This window comes from Grampus griseus (assembly GCF_964374135.1).
Source record: "Grampus griseus genome assembly, chromosome: 1".
Lineage (NCBI taxonomy): Eukaryota > Metazoa > Chordata > Mammalia > Artiodactyla > Delphinidae > Grampus > Grampus griseus.
The window spans coordinates 41,113,560-41,132,728 of NC_139017.1; the positions used below are offsets into that span (position 1 = coordinate 41,113,560).

Sequence of the window (19,169 nt, forward strand, 5' to 3'; positions counted from 1 at the left end):
GCTCTGCAGCAAGAGAAGCCACGGAAATGAGAAGCCTGCGCACTGCAACAAAGAGTAGCCCCGGCTCGCCGCAACTAGAGAAAGCCCGCAGCAACAAAGACCCAATGCAGCCAAAAGTAAATAAATAAAAAATAAATTCATTAAAAAAAAATACACAACATAGATGAATCTCAAGTAATCATACTGAGTTAAAGAAGTTGGATCCCTCCCCCCCAAAAAAGCACTGTATATGATTCCTTTTATATAACATTCTAGAAAATACAGCCTAATCTACAATGACAGAAAACTGACTAGTGGTTGCCTAGGGACAGGGGGTGGGGAGAGCGGACTGACTGCAAAGGAGCATGAGGGAACTCCTGCAGTGATGTCTGTGGTGGTTACACAATTATAGACATTTGTCAAAACTAAACAAACTATATACACTTAAAATTGGTGAATTTTACCGTATATAAATTACGTCTCAATATAAACAACATAAAGTCATAAGGCAAACCATCTTTTAAAAATAAAAACATACCTTTTTCTTTCTATATTCATGAAAAGAATACAGGCAAGAATTACCATTCACTTAATACTGTTGAGAAATCTATATTACATTATGAGAATTTTGTAACCTTAGCATGATGATACAACCAAAAACACTGCTAATGGTTCTTTCATATCTGTGTCTCCTTTAACTAAAGACTCAATGGAATTCTACAAGAGAATTTTCCAATCCTGAACAGAAGTACTTATTCTAGTTGAAAATTAATAAGCAACACAGAGTTTAACTAGGAAATCCATTAGCAAGCTTGTAACTGGCCATAAGGTTATCTAAGCCTGACAGGTTCCAGAGAATTGAGGGGAAAAAAAAAAGTATAAAGGAGATTTAAGAACATGAAACAGCTCTTATGCTACTCAAAATTTAGCAATGCTACTCCGCATGATTCTAATTCTACTCCTACATAAAGAACCCTGCAAGGATCAAGAATACAGAGATTGTTCCTTAAAGCTAGAAGTCAGTCAGTAATAGGAAACATAAAGAAGACATTTTTATCTTATGAAGTTCTCTCAGGGGAGCACTACTTACCTGATTAATTCTCCTGAGTTAAGCTGTTTTTCTCCTTAAGTCTCAAAAAATAACAAATATTTTGCTTATTTTATAATACTGTGGTTGTCTTTTAAGTATATATCAGTATTAACCCTCAATCCTTAAAATTAGAAAACAAAATCTTTACAATAAGTAATAAATGACGTAAATATTTACAAGGAGAAAAAAAGGCAGTGTAAGCAATTTCCAGTTAAACAACCAAAGCAATACGTAGCATGCATATTATATGGATTTGGTTAGAACAGGCAATGTGCTACTTTATCTTCTAATTTATGCTGTCATATAAGTTAGTTCACAGCTTAAGATATTTAAGATCTCAATTAGGTTAACCTTTCCTTTTGTAAATTAAGAATACAAGTAATAATCATACTCAGTGTTTCCTATTCAAGTTCCACACACATTCACACCTTCAGGCCTTAATGGGCTCTATTCCTTCTACCTACCCTTCTACCTACGATGCCCACCTCCATTTATCCCACCCATCTAGATCCTTCCCATCTCTCACCACCTATCTTAATTGGTACATGTTCCCTGATCCCTTGGGCCAGAAGCAATCTCTCTGTCTTCTAAAATCCCATAGCCCTTTTCTGTAGTCTCTTATGGCATTTAACACTTTCTATCCTGTACTACACTTCTTTAAGTCCAGTAAACACTTTTCTACTAGGCGTATCCTTGAAAGGAAGGTCCACACTTTATTCAGCCTTGTATCCCTAGGAGCACGTAGTGCCTGAAACTAAACATTTATTGGGTGTGTTTAGAGAAGAAATAGAGAGGAAAACGTTCAACAATATTTTTTTAGGCATTCTGTGCCCCACTGCCTTAGGAGATATAAAAGGAAACAAATATCAATGATAGAGACCTGCTCTAAATCTACTAAGAGACATAGACATGTAAAAAGATTAATACAATATAACTGTGATAAGTGTTATAATAAGAGATAAACAGGGTGCTGTGAGGGGAACATTACGTATGTTGAAGACTGTTCTAATTCCACAAACTATGTTAGGAAACCAAGTCTAGATTTTTGAAGGTCCCAAAGACTAGAAAGGTTTCAAGAGTGGTATAATAAGAGCCCCCTTAATCTTAAAATATTTTCTTAACCTGAAACTAACACTCCACCTATATAGCAACCTTACTTGCAAACAGGGAGTAACAAATTTCTCTCTATTCTTGGTACAGCCCTCTGCAATAACCAGGCCTGGTCTTTTTATATTTACACAAATTTGCTCGTCTCATCCTCTCACACTTGTCTGAATTGTGCACCATTTCCATAAGGCATGTGCCATTCCCATGCCCCAAACTCTGCTTATCTAAATCTATTTAACCTTTAAGGTTCTTCTGAAAGCCCACTTCCTAAGCTATCATCCAAGATTACTACATCCCCCAAATGTATATTGTACCATTACTGCTATCTATACCTCTCTCTCTTTTTTTTTTTTTTTTTTTTTTTGTGGTACGCGGGCCTCCCACCGCCGCAGCCTCTCCCGCCGCGGAGCACAGGCTCCGGACGCACAGGCCCAGCGGCCACGGTTCACAGACCCAGCCGCTCCGCAGCACGCGGGATCCTCCCGAACCGGAGCACGAACCCGTTTTAACAATTAATGATAATGATAAAGTTAATTCTTAACATTTTATACAACTTGGAGTTAAACAGAACTGATCTCAAACCCCATTTGTGCTACCACCCTGCAACGTGAAGCTGGGCAAGCCACAACACTCTCTTGAACCTTAGTTTCCTCATTATTAAAATTAGTATTAAATTGGGTGATGTGTACAACATGCCTAATATACACATACATTCCTACTACATACATGTATATAGATATTTAATTTTAATATTCTTATTTTATATTTAATACTCATATTTAACGTTATTACTATTATTTTCCAAGAAGGGAGATGCAAACTCTCTCTAAAACTCAAGGCAAGAGCAATGAAACATGAACAAAGTGGGTACTAAAAACTGGATCAATTAGTTGATGTAAAGGAGCCTCACAACTTTTAAATGTGCCCTCAAGACAACTCACACAAGACACCGTCAGCAGAATTTCTCATGTCTTCTACTGAAAACCATGAAAAACTCAGAGGCAGAAAGACATAGATAGAGGTCTTACGATGGTGGCCCTACCACTTACATACTTCCCAAGAGTTTATCTTCCTCAGTGCAACCCTGAAGCTGTATAAAAGGTCAAAGGAAGAAATATCTTCTTTTACGTAAATCAAATAGTACATAAATTTAACATTTTTTTTAACCTGCATTATCTCTCGGAGGCAAGCAAAACCACTTCTGCAAATTTCAGCCTCAGAAGAGAAAGTCCAAGTGGGATGGGGCTGAATCATCAATTTAAAATGACCAACGTTTGCCCCACCCTGGAATGGGGACACTACCGCGACCGTTTCCAGCGTTGTCCGGGACATCCCACGCTCTGCCCCCACCCCATCCTTCCTTAAGTCCTCACCTCGGACGCTTGTCCCGGCACTAGGCGCAGCCAGTCCCACCCTCGGCTCTGACCCGATGTCAGGCATCCCCACACCAGGGTCCACACGCGTCTCTCGTCCCAATTCAGACTCTTACTCCACCCAGACAACTGCACTCACCCGGGCGGTGACCTTATACACCGTGTAGCCCCTCGGGTGTCGCTGGGGCTCGGTGACAGTGTAGAAACGGGCCAGGTCGGCACCCCGCTCTCGGGGAGAGGTCATCCTCCCGCCGCCTCTGCCGCCGCCGCTTGCCGGGGACCATCAGTGCAACCCGACACCGCCGCGGCCCGGATTTTCTAAGTAGTGGCCAGGCGGCGAGGGGGCGGTAGCTCGGCTGCGGCGCCTCTGCCGCAGGGCTCTGCTTCCGGGTTGGCGGGAAAGCTTCCGGGTCAGGCCGGGGCGCCAATTCTGGGGAAGAAGTGGTTTCACCTGAGATACGGACCCTAATTAGGGCCTGACCCTGGCTAATGGGCTGGAATCAGGCAGTAGAACTACCTGTAACGGGATGGAGGGATACCCGAGCCTAGCATCTTCTTTCCTTCTCTACTGACGACCCATCGGTTTAAATACCCACAACACCTGAACTCTCTGCCCGACATAACTCTTACTTCTTTCTAAGACAAATCCCGTAAACCTGTGCATATGTCTTTATACCACCACAGCAAGCTCCCAAATGTTAAAAAAAAAAAAAAGAGCCTGCCTGTTAGAGTTTTACAAGGATTAAGCTGTGACCCACTACAGTAGCCCACTGACAGTAGGCCCTGTGGGGAATTCAAGCTGGGGAAAATTAGGACGTATTCCCTGCTTTGGGTATACTAACCCTTAGATAGTTAAGATGCATATCCAAGGGAAATTTTCACAGGTTCTTGCACCTTTCCATACATAGAAAAGCACTAAAATCATTAACTTGAGATAGCTGTTCTGTGTGATTAGCAGTAATCTTTTGATGCTTGACTTCATGTTTTTCCCAGCAAAAAAAAAAAAATCATATATAACCTGACTCCTCCCTTACCTCTTTGGAGCAGTTTCTCAGAGCTATCTGAGAGGCTGTCTCCTGAGCTATAGTACTCAAAGTGGTCCCTGAATAAAACTGAAACTCATTATTCTCACATTGTGCATATTTTTTAGTTGACACAGCCCTATATCAGTTTTAAACGTCATCCCTTCATGTTCTAAAAGCTGGAATCTGTGTCTGGCTGGGGAGGTCGGGTTGGGGAGTGGGTGGGAATCACCTGACCTCAGAAAGCTACTAGGAAGATAGAGTTTCCTATCTCAATTCCTTGCTATCCACTGCTTGGCAATTATTCTACCTTACTTTGATCAAGATTTTCTCTTTCCCCCATAACATTCATTCCAAGCATTTGCCATTCTCCTCAACTCTCTATTCCTCTATGTCTTGCCTCCCTACCCTTTGGCCCCTCCTGCTTTACAGGAGGAAAAAAGTTCTTAGTACCAACCCCTCCATCTTGACACATTTCTATACAGACATATCCCTACCTCGTTTTTCAGGACTAATCACTCTTCCTGTGCCCTGATATCCATCCTCATTGGCAGACCTAAAGACATTGTTCCATCGATGACATCCCAACTCTGCTCTCTGTACCTTTGCTCTATTCCTTATCACTGGCTCCTTCTTCTCATCCCATGTATGCCTAAATCTATCTATCATTCATTCATTAAACCTGAATTCACCACCTACTATATGCCAGACATCATGCTAATTAGGCATTGGATTTACAAAGTCCCTGCTCTTAAGAACCATCTAGTAAGAAAAAACAGAGAACAATTAAACTATATTGTTATAAATAGTATAACAGATGTATATATGGAGTGCTACAGAGCACATCTAATTAATATTGGAAGATTAGCTAAGGTTTTTCTGATACAGGGGAAACTATGGCTGAATCTTGAAAGAGAGATAGGAATTAGCCAGGCAGAGAAGAGAATAAAGGACATCATTCATGTTGTCTTTTCCCCTGCTTCTTTCTTTCTCCTTCCCCTCTTTGTCAAAGTTGTTTAAGTTGTTTTCAAAGTAATCTGCATCAATAGTCGAATATTCATCACACATTCCTACATTCATGAATATCATACATTCATTCCCATATTCACTTCACTACTACACTGCTACTGTGAAACTGCTTTGAAAAAAGTTTCTAATGACCTTATCTTACCCAGTATTTCCAGACTTTGAACGTTTCTGATCATTTCCACCTTTTCAAAACTCTTCTATGTCCTTAGTATAGGAGTCAGCATTCTCTGGCTTTTTCCTTTTACACTCTGAGTCATTCACTCCTTTTCAATCTCCTTTGTTGATTTCTCCTCCTTCTGGGAAACTTTAATGTCCTTGTTCCTCAGAATTTTGCCTTTGATCCTTTGTTCTTTATTCCCATTGACTTACAAATCTATATCTCAAGGAGTATCTCTTTTCTAGGATTTGACATATATTCTGCATATATTTACCTATATATCCAAATACCACTAAGAAAAAAGATTAAAATCTGAGCTTTTTTCTCTCAAAAGCCTGTTCCTATCTCAATGACTGACTTTATTCTCCATTTATTTACATTAGCCAGGAATCTAGAAATCACCCTTAGCAACTTCCTCTCCCACTTTCTCCAAATTTGTTTAATTCAGCAACTGTCATTGGTTAAAACTAAAAGAATGGAAAAAGATATATCATGAAAGCACTACACAGAAGACTTTAGAAGAAGACACATTACCAGGTATAAGGAAGAACAAAACTTAATGATAAAGGGTTCAATTTGAAAAGGAAAAAAAAAAAGTTGCCTGCCATTCCAGTTCTACAAGAATCAAGCCATTTGCCACTGCAGTTGCCCACTGACAGTGCACCCTGAGGGGAACTCAGGATAGAGAAAAACTGGAAACATTCAACAGTGCTTTGGATATACAGGCCCTTAGATAGTTAAGATGCATATCTAAGGAAAGTTTCAAATGATCCCAGATTCTTACATCTTCCCATACATAGAAAAACACTAAAATCATTAACTTGAGATGTTTATTCTTTGTGATTAGCAGTAACCTTTTGATGTGTGACATCATGTTTTTCCCAGCAAAAGAAACTCATGTATATCCTGGCTCCTCTGTTACCTCTTTGGAGCAGTTCCTCACAGGTATCCTAGAGGTTCTCTCCCAGTCAATAGTCCTCAGTAAGGTCCTGAATAAAACTTAACTCACAAGTTTTATGTTGTGCATTTTTCTTTCAGTCGACAAATTCATCAAGAAGGCATGACGATTTTAAATGTGCATGTGCCTAATCAAAGAACTTAAAAATGTATAAAGCAAAAACCAGTAGAACTAAAAGAAGAAAAGAACAAATCCATGATAGTAGTTAAGACATTAACACTCCTCTCTCAGTAACTGATAAAACAGGTGGACAATAAATGATATTTTTAATTTAAATTTTTTTTTTTTGGCCATGCTTGGGATCTTAGTTCCCTGACCAGAGATCAAATCTGTGCCCCTCACAGTGGAAGCATGGAGTCTTAACCACTGGACCACCAGGAAAGTCCCAAATCAGTTTTTTTTTATCTCCAGGCATATAAGAAAATCTCTGTCCAGTCATTAGCTGACCACTAAGCTAACAGAACAGAGACTTCAGTGGCCACACACAACAACTAATAGACTTTACAAAACAGTTCAGAAAATGTACTAAACAACAACTACTACAAGCAGTAACAATGAACTCTGAGGAGGGAAGCGAATCTGGTTTTCAGAGTTGTCACATTATGATACTCAAAATGTCCAGTTTTCAACAAAAAATTATGAGGCAACCTAAAAAATAAGAAAGTATGGCCCCTACACAGTGAAAACAGAAATCAATAAAAACCAAGTCCATGAGGAAGCCCAAATGTAAATAAACTATTTTAAACATGTTCAAAGAGCTAAAAAACAAAACAAAAAATGTCCAACCAAAACTGGCTCAAGAAGCAACAGAAAATGTGAATAGACACATAATGAATAAAAATATTGAATCAGTAATTTTAAAGCTTGAACAAATAAAAAGCCCAGGATCAGATGGCTTCACTGGTGAATTCTACCAAATATTTAAAGAAAAATTAACAACAATCTTTCTCAAATTCTTCCAAACAAAATAGATGAGAAAACAATGACTCATTTAATGAAGCCAGTATTAACTGAGTATCAAAGCCAGACAAAGACATACCAAAATAAGAAAACTGCAGTCCAAAATCTCTTATGAATATATGGAAACATCTTCAACTAAATATTAGCAAACCAAATCCCACAGTATATTAAAAGGATTAAATAACATGGTAAGTGGGATTTATCCCAAAAATGCAAGGTTGGTTCAACATATGAAAATAAATGAATGTAATACACCATATTAATGAAATAAAGGGGGAAAACACATGATTATCTCAATAGATATATACAGAAAAAGCATTTGACAAAATCCAACACCCTTTCGTGATAAACACAAAACAAAGTAGGAATAAAATAGAATTTCCTCAACCTGATAAATGGTACTGATGAAAACATCACAGCTAACATCATACTCAGTGGTGAAAAACTGAAAGTTTTCTCCCTAAGATCAGCAACAAGACAAAGAGGTACACTCTTTCCACATCTATTCAACATTGTACTGGAAGTTCTAGCCAAGACAATGAGACAAGAAATATAAAGCATCCAGAGTAGAAAGGCAGGAGTAAAACCTTTTTTTTGCAGGTGACATGATCTCATATACAGAAAACTCTAAACACACACAAGTGCAGTAAAACTGTAATTGCAGGAGATAAGATCAGCACAGAAAAATCAATTTTATTTCTATACACTAGCAATAAACAATCTGAAAATAAAATTAAGAAAATAATTCCATTTACAGTACCATCAAAAACAATAAAATATTTGAGAATAAACTTAAACAAGGAAATGTAAGACTTGTACACTGAAAACTCTAAAAACCTCGTAAAGAGAAATTAAAGCATACCTAAATAAGTAGAAAGTCATCCCATGTTCACGGATTAGAATATTGTTAAGATGGCAATACTCCACAAATTTATCTACAGATTCAGTGTAATCCCCATTAAGATTCTGACTGCTTGGTTTTTGTTTTTTGTTTTCTTTTTTCGGAAATGGTCAAACTGTTCCTAAAATTCATTTGGAAATGCAAGGGATGCTGAATGGCCAAAACAATCTTGAAAAAAAAAAAAAAAGGATTCACTTCCTGATTTCAAATTTTACTACAAAGCTACAGTAATCAAAAGAGTGTGGTCATGGCATAAGGGTAAACATATAGACAAATGGCATGGATTTGAGAGTTCAGAAATACGGGTTCGTGCCCCGGTCCGGGAAGATCCACATGCTGCGGAGCACCTGGGCCTGTGAGCCATGGCCGCTGAGCCTGCGCGTCCGGAGCCTGTGCTCCGCAACGGGAGAGGCCACAGCGGTGAGAGGCCAGCGTACTGCAAAAAAAAAAAAGCTATGGCATTATGTCACTCCTCTGTAAAATTCTTCAGTGGGTCTTACTGTCATAATTTCTCTGTCATAGATTTTTAGGATCCATCATGTCTGGTCCCTGCTCACCTGTCAGTTTCATTTCTCTGGGTTTCAACCAAATCCTTTGCAATTTCACACCTCCAGATCTGCAAACCATTTGTTTCTCTTGAGATCCCCACCACTCCCAACCAGCCTTCAGGAATTAGCTCACTCAAGGACTAATGATTTTCTGAAGCCCTATTTCACAGTAACGATCTTCCCTTTCAAGGAGTAGTAGGTGCTCCTTCTTCTTTGCTAAAACATCTCTATTCTTCATCTGTACTACACAGCTTTTGCAGGGTAGTGATATGTTGTGTGGGTTAATTTAGGGCTGACATGTTTTTATCCCACTACACCGTGAACTCCTTAAAGGCAGTCTTCTTTACATTTCCTATTACTGACTGACTTCTAGCTTTAAGGAACAATCTCTATATTCTTGATCCTTGCAGGGTTCGTTATTAGGAGTCGAATTAGAATCATGCGGAGTAGCATTGCTAAATTTTGAGTAGCATAAGAGCTGTTTCATGTTCTTAAATCTCCTTTATACTTTTTTTTCCCCCCTCAATTCTCTGGAACCTGTCAGGCTTAGATAACCTTATGGCCAGCTACAAACTTGCTAATGGATTTCCTAGTTAAACTCTGTGTTGCTTATTAATTTTCATCTAGAATAAGAACTTCTGTTCAGGATTGGAAAATTCTCTTGTAGAATTCCATTGAGTCTTTAGTTAAAGGAGACACAGATATGAAAGAACCATTAGCAATGTTTTTGGTTGTATCATCATGCTAAATTTACAAAATTCTCATAATGTAATATAGACTTCTCAACAATATTAAATTAACGGTAATTCTTGCCTGTATTCTTTCCATGAATATAGAAAGAAAAAGGTATGCTTTTATTTTTAAAAGACAGTGTTGCCTTATGACTTTATGTTGTTTATATTGAGACATAATTTATATACAGCAAAATTCACCAATTTTAAGTGTATAGTTTGTTTAGTTTTGACAAATGTCTATAATTGTGTAACCACCACCACAGATATCACTGCAGGAGTTCCCTCATGCTTCTTAAAGGCAGAGGCTGTTCTTCCTTTGTATTGTATTTGTACCCAGGTATTTGTTGCAGTGGCTGGAAGAGAAGAGCTTCAGAGTTAAGCTAGAAGATAAGAGCTTCTGAGTGCTTTAACTCCCGGGCTCTAAAGATTTTTTCCTGCAAATCCAATTAAATATATTAAGTTATAATTATTTATCTTCTTGCCAAAATCATCCACTTATACTGATCTGAGCATCTGGCCAGAATGTAATAAAAAATGTACCCATAGGAGCACCTCAATACATAAGGCAAATGCTTACAGCCATGAAAGGAGAAATCGACAATAACACAATAATAGTAGGGGACTTTAACACCCCACTTACACCAGTGGACAGATCATCCAAACAGAATATAAATAAGGGAACACAAGCTTTAAATGACACAATAGACCAGATAGATTTAATTGATATTTATAGAACATTCCGCCCAAAAGTGGCAGAATACACTTTCTTCTCAAGTGCACATGGAACATCCTCTAGGATAGATCACATCTTGGGTCACAAATCAAGCCTCGGAAAATTTAAGAAAATTGAAATCATATCAAGCATCTTTTCTGACCAGAACACTATGAGATTGGAAATCAGTTACAGGAAAAAAAACTGTAAAAAACACAAATACATGGAGGCTAAACAGTGCACTACTAAATAACTAAGAGATCACTGAAGAAATCAAAGAAGAAATAAAAAAATACATAGAAACAAATGACTATGAGAACACGACGACCCAAAACCTATGGTATGCAGCAAAAGGAGTTTTAAGAGGGAGGTTTATAGCAATTCAATCTCACCTCAAGAAACAAGAAAAATCTCAAATAAACTATCTAACCCTACACTTAAAACAACTAGAGAGGGCTTCCCTGGTGGTGCAGTGGTTAAGAATCCACCTGCCAATGCAGGGGACACGGGTTCAAGCCCTGGTCCGGGAAGATCCCACATGCCGCGGAGCAACTAAGCCCATGCACCACAACTACTGAGACTGCACTCTAGAGCCCACATGCCACAGCTACTGAAGCTTGCGTGCCTAGAGCCCGTGCTCTGCAACAAGAGAAGCCACCACAATGAGAAGCTGGCGCACCACAAGGAAGAGTAGACTCCGCTCACCGAAACTAGAGAAAGCCCCCATGCAGCAACGAAGACCCAATGCAGCCAAAAATAAATAAATTAATTAAAAGAAAAACAACTAGGGAAAGAAGAACAAAGAAAACCCAAAGTCAGAAGGAAAGAACTCATAAAGAGCAGAGCAGAAATAAATGAAATAGAAACAAAGAAAACAGTAGCAAGGATCAATAAAACTAAAAGCTGGTTCTTTGAGAAGATAAACAAAATTGATAAACCCTTAGCCAGACTCATCAAGAAAAAAAGGGAGAGGATGCAAAACAATAAAATTAGAAATGAAACAGGAGAAATCACAACTTACACTGCAGAAATACAAAGGTTAAAAGACACTACTATGAAAAACTATATGCTAATAAAATGGACAACCACGAAGAAATGGACAAATTCTTGGAAAGGTACAATTTTCCAAGCATGAACCAGGAAGAAATAGAAAATATAAACAGACCAATCACAAGCACTGAAGTTGAAACTGTGATTAAAAATCTTCCAACAAACAAAAGCCCAGGACCAGATGGCTTCACATGAGAATTCTATCAAACATTTAGAGAAGAGCTAACACTTATCCTTCTCAAACTCCTCCAAAAACTTGCAGAGGGAGAAACACTCCCAAATTCATTCTACAAAGCCACCATCACCCTGATACCAAAACCAGAAATGGATATCACAAAAAAAGAAAATTACAGACCAATATCACTGATGAATATAGACGCAAAAACCCTGAACAAAATACTAGCAAACAGAATCCAACAACACATTAAAAGGCTCATACACCATGATCAAGTGGGATTTATACCAGGGATGCAAGGATTCCTCAATACATGCAAATCAATCAATGTGAGATACCACATTAACAAATTAAGGAATAAAAACCATATGATCATCTCAATACATGTAGAAAAAGCTTTTCACAAAATTCAACACCGATTTATGATAAAAACTCTCCAGAAAGTGGGCATAAAGGGAACCTACCTCAACATAATAAGGGCCATATATGACAAACCCACAGTAAACATCATTCTCAATGGTGAAAAACTGAAAGCATTTCCACTAAGATCAGGAACAAAACAAGGATGTCCACTCTTGCCACTCTTATTCAACATAGTTTTAGAAGTCCTAGCCATGGTAATCAGAGAAGAAAAAGAAATAAAAGGAATACAAATTGGAAAAGAAGAAGTCAAACTGTTACTGTTTGCAGATGACATGATACTATACATAGAAAATCCTAAAGATGCCACCAGAAAACTACTAGAACTAATCAATGAATTTGGTAAGGTTGCAGGAAACAAAATTAATGCACAGAAATCTGTGGCATTCCTATACACCAAAAACGAAAAATCAGAAAGAGAAATAAAGGAAACACTCACATTTACCATTGCAACAAAAAGAATAAAATACCTAGGAATAAACCTACCTAAGGAGACAAGAGACCAGTATGCAGAAAACTATAAGACACTGATGAAAGAAATTAAAGATGATACAAAGAGATGGAGAGATATACCATGTTCTTGTATTGGAAGAGTCAACATTGTGAAAATGACTATACTACCCAAAGCAATCTACAGATTCCATGCAATCCCTATCAAATTACCAATGGCATTTTTCACAGAACTAGAACAAAAAAAATTACAATTTGTATGGAAACACAAAAGACCCTGAATAACCAAAGAAATCTTCAGAAAGAAAAATGGAGTTGGAGGAATCAGGCTCCCTGACTTCAAACTATACCACAAAGCTACAGTAATCAAGGCAGTATGGTACTGAAACAAAAACAGAAATATAGATTAATGATACCAGATAGAATGCCCAGAGATAAATCCACACATTTATGGGCACCTAATTTACGACAAAGGAGGCAAGAACATACAATGGAGAAAAGACAGCCTCTTCTATAAGTGGTGCTGGGAAAACTGGATAGCTACATGTAAAGGAATGAATTTAGAACACTACCTAACACCATACACAAAAATAAACTCAAAATGGACTAAAGACTTAAATGTAAGACCAGACACTATAAAACTCTTAGAGGAAAACATAGGAGAAACACTCTTTGACATAAACCATGGCAAGATCTTTTTTGACCCACCTCCTAGAGTAACAGAAATAAAAACAAAAACGAATGGGACCTAATGAAACTTAAAAGATTTTGCACAGCAAAGGAAACCATAAACAAGACCAAAAGACAACCCTCAGAATGGGAGAAAATATTTGCAAATGAATCAACAGACAAAGGATTAATCTCCAAAATATACAAACAGCTCATGGAGCTCAATATAAAAAAAAACAACCAATCCAGTTAAAAAATGGGCAGAAGACCTAAATAAACATTTCACCAAGGAAGACATACAGATGGCCAAGAGGTACATGAAAAGATGCTCAACATCACTAATTACTAGAGAAATGCAAATCAAAACTACAATGAGGTATCACCTCACGCCAGTCAGAATGGCCATTATCAAAAAATCTAGAAGGAATAAATGCTGGAAAGGGTGTAGTGAAAAGGGAACCCTCCTGCACTGTTGGTGTGAATGTAAATTGATACAACCAATATGGAAAAAAGTATGGAGGTTCCTTAAAAAACTAAAAATAGAACTACCATATGACCCAGCAATCCCACAACTGGGCATATACCCTGAGAAAACAATAATTCAAAAAGAGTCATGTACCACAATGTTCACTGCAGCACTATTTACAATAGCCAGGACATGGAACCAACCTAAATGGCCATCAACAGATGAATGGATAAAGAAGATGTGGCACATATATACAATGGAATATTACTCAGCCATAAAAAGAAACTAAATTGAGTTATTTGTAGTGAAGTGGATGGACATAGAGTCTGTCATACAGAGTGAAGTAAGTCAGAAAGAGAAAAACAAATACCATATGCTAACACATATATATGGAATCTAAAAAAAAAAAAAGGTACTGATGAACCTAGTTCCAGGGCAGGAATAAAGACGTAGACATAGAGAATAGGCTTGAGGACATGGCGTGGGAGGGGGAAGCTGGGGCGAAGTGAGAGTAGCATCGACATATATACTCTACCGAATGTAAAAAAGATAGCTAGTGGGAAGCAGCTGCATAGCACAGGGAGATCACCCCGGTGCTTTGCAATGACATAGAGGGGTGGGATAGGGAGGCTTGGAGGGAGGCTCAAGAGGGAGGGGATATGGGGACATATGTATGCATATGGCTGAGTCAGTTTTTTGTTAGTTTTTGTAACACTAACACTAAAAGAAACTTGAGTTTTTGGCAAAGCTTTGCTACCTTGTTGTAGAATTTTCTTCAGTTTCTATTAGATTTTTCAAAATATTGTAATAAATCAAAGAGTCTCTTAAATATTTTTGACCTCTAGGATCCCAAATCTCCCAAGTTTAGATAACTATGAACTAAAGATTAATTAAAGAGAATAATGTGAAACAACTTACACCTTGACGTTAACCTTCATTAAAGGTACATACTGCTTACAGCTAAATATCTAGTTTGGGCATGGCAGAGTCAAAATACTTGGTAAAATACCATAAAATATCCATTTATTTACTCATTATTTAGATAAACAAAAGACACGGCTTCTGTCCTCAAATGGGTATCAGACAACCACAAAGAGCGTTTTTACTTTTTCTTACATGTAGCTTCCTCATGCTCTCCTCTGCTGTTCCATTTCTCAGCCTCTTCCTTCTTCTCTGTGTCCAGGGAACCCCTGCTGAGATCTGTCCTTGTTCTTTCATAGCTTCCCAGAAAGATAGCTGTAGGAGCCCAAAAACAGACCAAGCCAGGCAGCAAGGTCATCTGTCAGAGCTAAGTTCAATTCCATAACATTCACGAGTATCTGTACTATAGGGACTCACAAACCTGCAAAGGCCTCATTCTGGGACTGGGGGATCAGAACAGGAAAGGGTTTGGGGGTAGAGCGAAAAGATGAGCTAACATGAGTTTTATATCCTGACTACCAAATTTCTATCATTGTACCTCTGTTTTGAAAGCCTGAACATCAAGAGTTCTTAATTTAATCAGCCCATTTACAGGTTAGGAAAGAATTGAGAAATTCTAGCAAGGGCTGAATGCTGTAAAGTTTTCATCAAGGATCACTGCAGAACATATCGTTATGGAGAATTCCATCAGCTTTGCAGTCCAATTTACTGGATATTGTGAGACCATTTGTGAAACCTGGCCTGCTCCAAATTAAATCTTTAATATGCCACCACTCTGGCAGGTCAGATATAACTTAGGCTGGAAAAAATTAGAAACGGCATGAAAAAAAGAAAGGTAAGATTTCATAACCATAAAGAGTTAGGAAGCCACTGTACCAGACTACTAGGTTCTGCAGGGGAGAGAATTATGTCACCATGACAACCCGAGATATTTTTATTAAGAGAGTTGGTAGGCTATACTGAAACATGTTCCAGAATTTGGAGGTTGAGAGTGAAGTATAAGAACATGTGTGGGAGTTGAAAGACAAATTTCAACTTTATTTGGATTTTCATCTTTATTTTTTAGCTTTTCCTTGCAATCCACATATTGCCAAATCTTGTTTTTTAAGCGCAAAAGGGCAAAAATAATTTTTATACCCCATATTAATATATAGATGTTATGTACATGTATGTATATATGACTATGTAACTTCACGAATTGGGAGGGGTTTTTTTTAACAAAGGATACAAGGTTTCTTGAAGAATTGGACACATTTATATCATCAATAGTTCAAAATAGGTTATAATAAAAAAAATTTTATAATTAATTTATTTTTATTATTTACTTATTTATTTTTGGCTGTGTTGGGTCTTCATTGCTGTGCGCAGGCTTTCTCTAGTTGTGGAGAGTAGGGGCTACTCTTCGTTGTGGTATGAGGGCTTCTCCTTGCAGTGGCTTCTCTTGTTGCAGAGCTTGGGCTCTAGGCGCGCAGGCTTCAGTAGTTGTGGCATGCGGGCTCAGTCGTTGTGGCATGTGGGCTCAGTAGTTGTGGCTTGCAGGGTCTAGAGCACTGGCTCAGTAGTTGTGGCGCACGGGCTTGTGCTCTGTAGCATGTGGGATCTTCCCGGATCAGGGGTCGAACCCGTGTCCCCTGCATTGGCAGGCGGATTCTTAACCACTGGACCACCAGGGAAGTCCCAAAATAGGTTATTATACATTAGTATACCCATCCTTGTCTTAAAAAACCTGAGAGGATCAGGTGGATATCTTATGTATTGAATTTATACTGTATTACTTTTCATTTGACATTATAACATTTTAATCTTCTGTGTTTAATTTCCTCTGTACTGTTTCCCAAAGTGTCTGCATAAACCTCTGTTATATGTGTATTATCTACTCAGTATGTGTAGTTTATTTAACCAAGTTTATGTTCCAGTTTGTTTTGCATACAAAGTTGATACAAAATAAACATTTCTGCCTGTGTCTTATAACAGATACTTCACAGCTATCATTTTACTTAATCCTCACAATATTTCATAAGTATTATTATCCCCTTTTAGAGATGAGCTAACTGTAATCAAAGAGGTGATACATTTGCCCCATGCCACATCTGGAAGTGTCAGGTCTGTTAAATCCCAGGTTTATTTGACACTTACAAGTCTTTCCATTTCCTGTGCTACACTGATTATCAATGTCCTCATGATTCTGGAGGCATATACTTTGAGCTTATAAAGAAATTGTTTCTGATATTACATAAAACAATATGTTTGTACTTCCAGCTAAGATATAAGTTCTTGCATTGAAATGTCCTCTGCTCCAACACATAGCAATGAGAGATAAAATATAAAAACAGAAATTAACAAACAAAACAAAGCCAAGAAACAAACAAACAAATAAACTACCATGCTTGGAACCAATATAAACCTCTCTGAGGCCCAGAAACACCAAAGTTGAGGCCTACAGCGTTCTCCATCTAAGAATTCTGTTCCTGCTTGTTAACATGGACCAAAAGTCCTCCCATGAAAGACAAGAGATGGATGCAGTCTCACTGCTGAAACTAGGGGCTTCTGCACCTATGAAAAAAAGGTTGAAAAGCGCTGCAATGACTGCTTCCAGAGCCGTGACAGTGGCTAGGAGGTAGGCAGGAGAAAGGTGACAGTTTCCTATCCCAGACCTGGTCAAGTGGTCCACTAGCTCAAAGCCTGGATCTGCAGTGTTTCTTAATAGCATAGCTAGATAAGCTTAAACCACCAATATAAGACCTGATTCTGGTCCGGGATTACTTGGGGAGAAATGGAGGCAAATAAAACACAGTTTGGTAACTGTCACTCACAGAGAAACCAAAAATGAAGATATTATCAGTGACACAAAAACAAAAAGATTTTATCACCCACAGACATTTGCTAAAAAGAGAAACAATGTTTTAAAAATGACACAACGGGCCCAAAATGGATTCGTTTGTGCTAAGCACCACATCAGCAAATCAAGACTTAATACCTAACCTAACTGCAGTTTCAGCCTCTCCCAGGAATGTAAACTTTAACCAGTCAATCTGAAATAACCTGGTCAGCACTAGCAAGGTAGTCTGCGCAATAGAACCCTTCTGTCCCCCGAAGGCAGGTGACCTTGCCTGAAACAACACACTCTTTGCTAGAAACTTCCTTTTCTCAATCCTTTCTGCCTCCAAAAGCCTTCCATTTCGTACAGCTCCTCAGAACTCCTTTCTGTCTGTTTGATGGGATGCTGCCTGATTCATGAATCCTCGAGTAAAGCCAGTTAGATCTTCAAATTTCCTCAGTTGAATTTTGATTTTTAACAATAATAAAGAGGCAAAGAAGTTGCTATAAATATGTTGGTGTTACGATTAAAAAACTAGTGTTGAGGGAACAAAAAAAAAATCAAGAAATATGGGCAGCAGTGTTTAATGAAAAAGTCTGCTAAAGTTCTTGTCTTAATCATGAAAAGGATAGAGATAACAAAATTCTTATTAGAAATTTTGTTAGGAATACAAATGAAATTAGTATTTGGAGCAATAGAAATTTTTATACATGCCAAGTGAAAGTACAACCACTTTGGAGAGCAATTTGTCAATATGTAGTGAAGATGAGGATGTATTTCCTACCATCAGCACAATTCCACGCCTGGGAACATGTAAAGAAACATCACAGATGTGAACAGGGAGACATATAAGAACATTTATTAGTAATTATAGCATTAGTAATAATAGCAAAAACAGTAAACAACATAAATGTATATCAACAGAATAAAAGATTAATAAATTGTGACTTGTAGTTGGAATAATGTACAGTATTGAAAAATGAATGAACCAGAATTAGAGGGATAAACATGGGTAAATCTTAAAATATAATGTTGAGTTTTAAAAGCAAGTTGCAGACAGAGTGTGCCATTTACATATAGTTTTAAAATATGTTACATAAAACATTATATAATGTTTGGAATACTTATTATACAGAAAAATATAACAGCATATATGGGAATGGAAATCAGGACAGTAGTTATGTCTGGGGAGATGAAGGACTTGTGGGTGAAGTGCCAAGAGGCTTCAACCACATTTTTAATACTTTATTTCTTAAGCTGGGTGTTGGGATAAATGAAAAAATGAAAGAGTGAATGAACTTTAACTGCAAATGTCATTGGAGTCCACCTGGTATAGGGATATAACAATAAGAATATCTGGAAAGATTATTTAAATTGGAACTTAACAAACTAGAAGTGCTACACTCTTGTTATGGTGTTAACTTGAGGTATGATTGACAAATAAAAATTGTACATATTAAGGTGTGCAACATGTCTTGATATATATAAACATTTTGAAACGATTATCACAAGTTAATTAACATATCCTATCCATCTCCTCACTTAGTTACCATTTTGTGTGTAGGGTGAGAATATTTATCTTAGCAAATTTCAGGTATACATTTTTATTAACTATAGTCACTATGCTATA

General features: G+C 37.7%; 1 protein-coding gene across 1 annotated transcript in view; it reads right to left on the reverse strand.

Moving 5' to 3' along the window:
* The window catches only part of RPS6KC1 (ribosomal protein S6 kinase C1), a 233,326-nt gene extending 229,421 nt beyond the window's left edge, over positions 1-3,905 (reverse strand). The window contains exon 1 of the mRNA XM_082658336.1: positions 3,689-3,905. Within this exon, the coding sequence (XP_082514462.1) occupies positions 3,689-3,793 (105 nt within the window). The 5' untranslated portion in view covers positions 3,794-3,905. The remainder of the gene's footprint in view (positions 1-3,688) is intronic.
* Between the last annotated feature and the right edge of the window lie 15,264 nt (positions 3,906-19,169).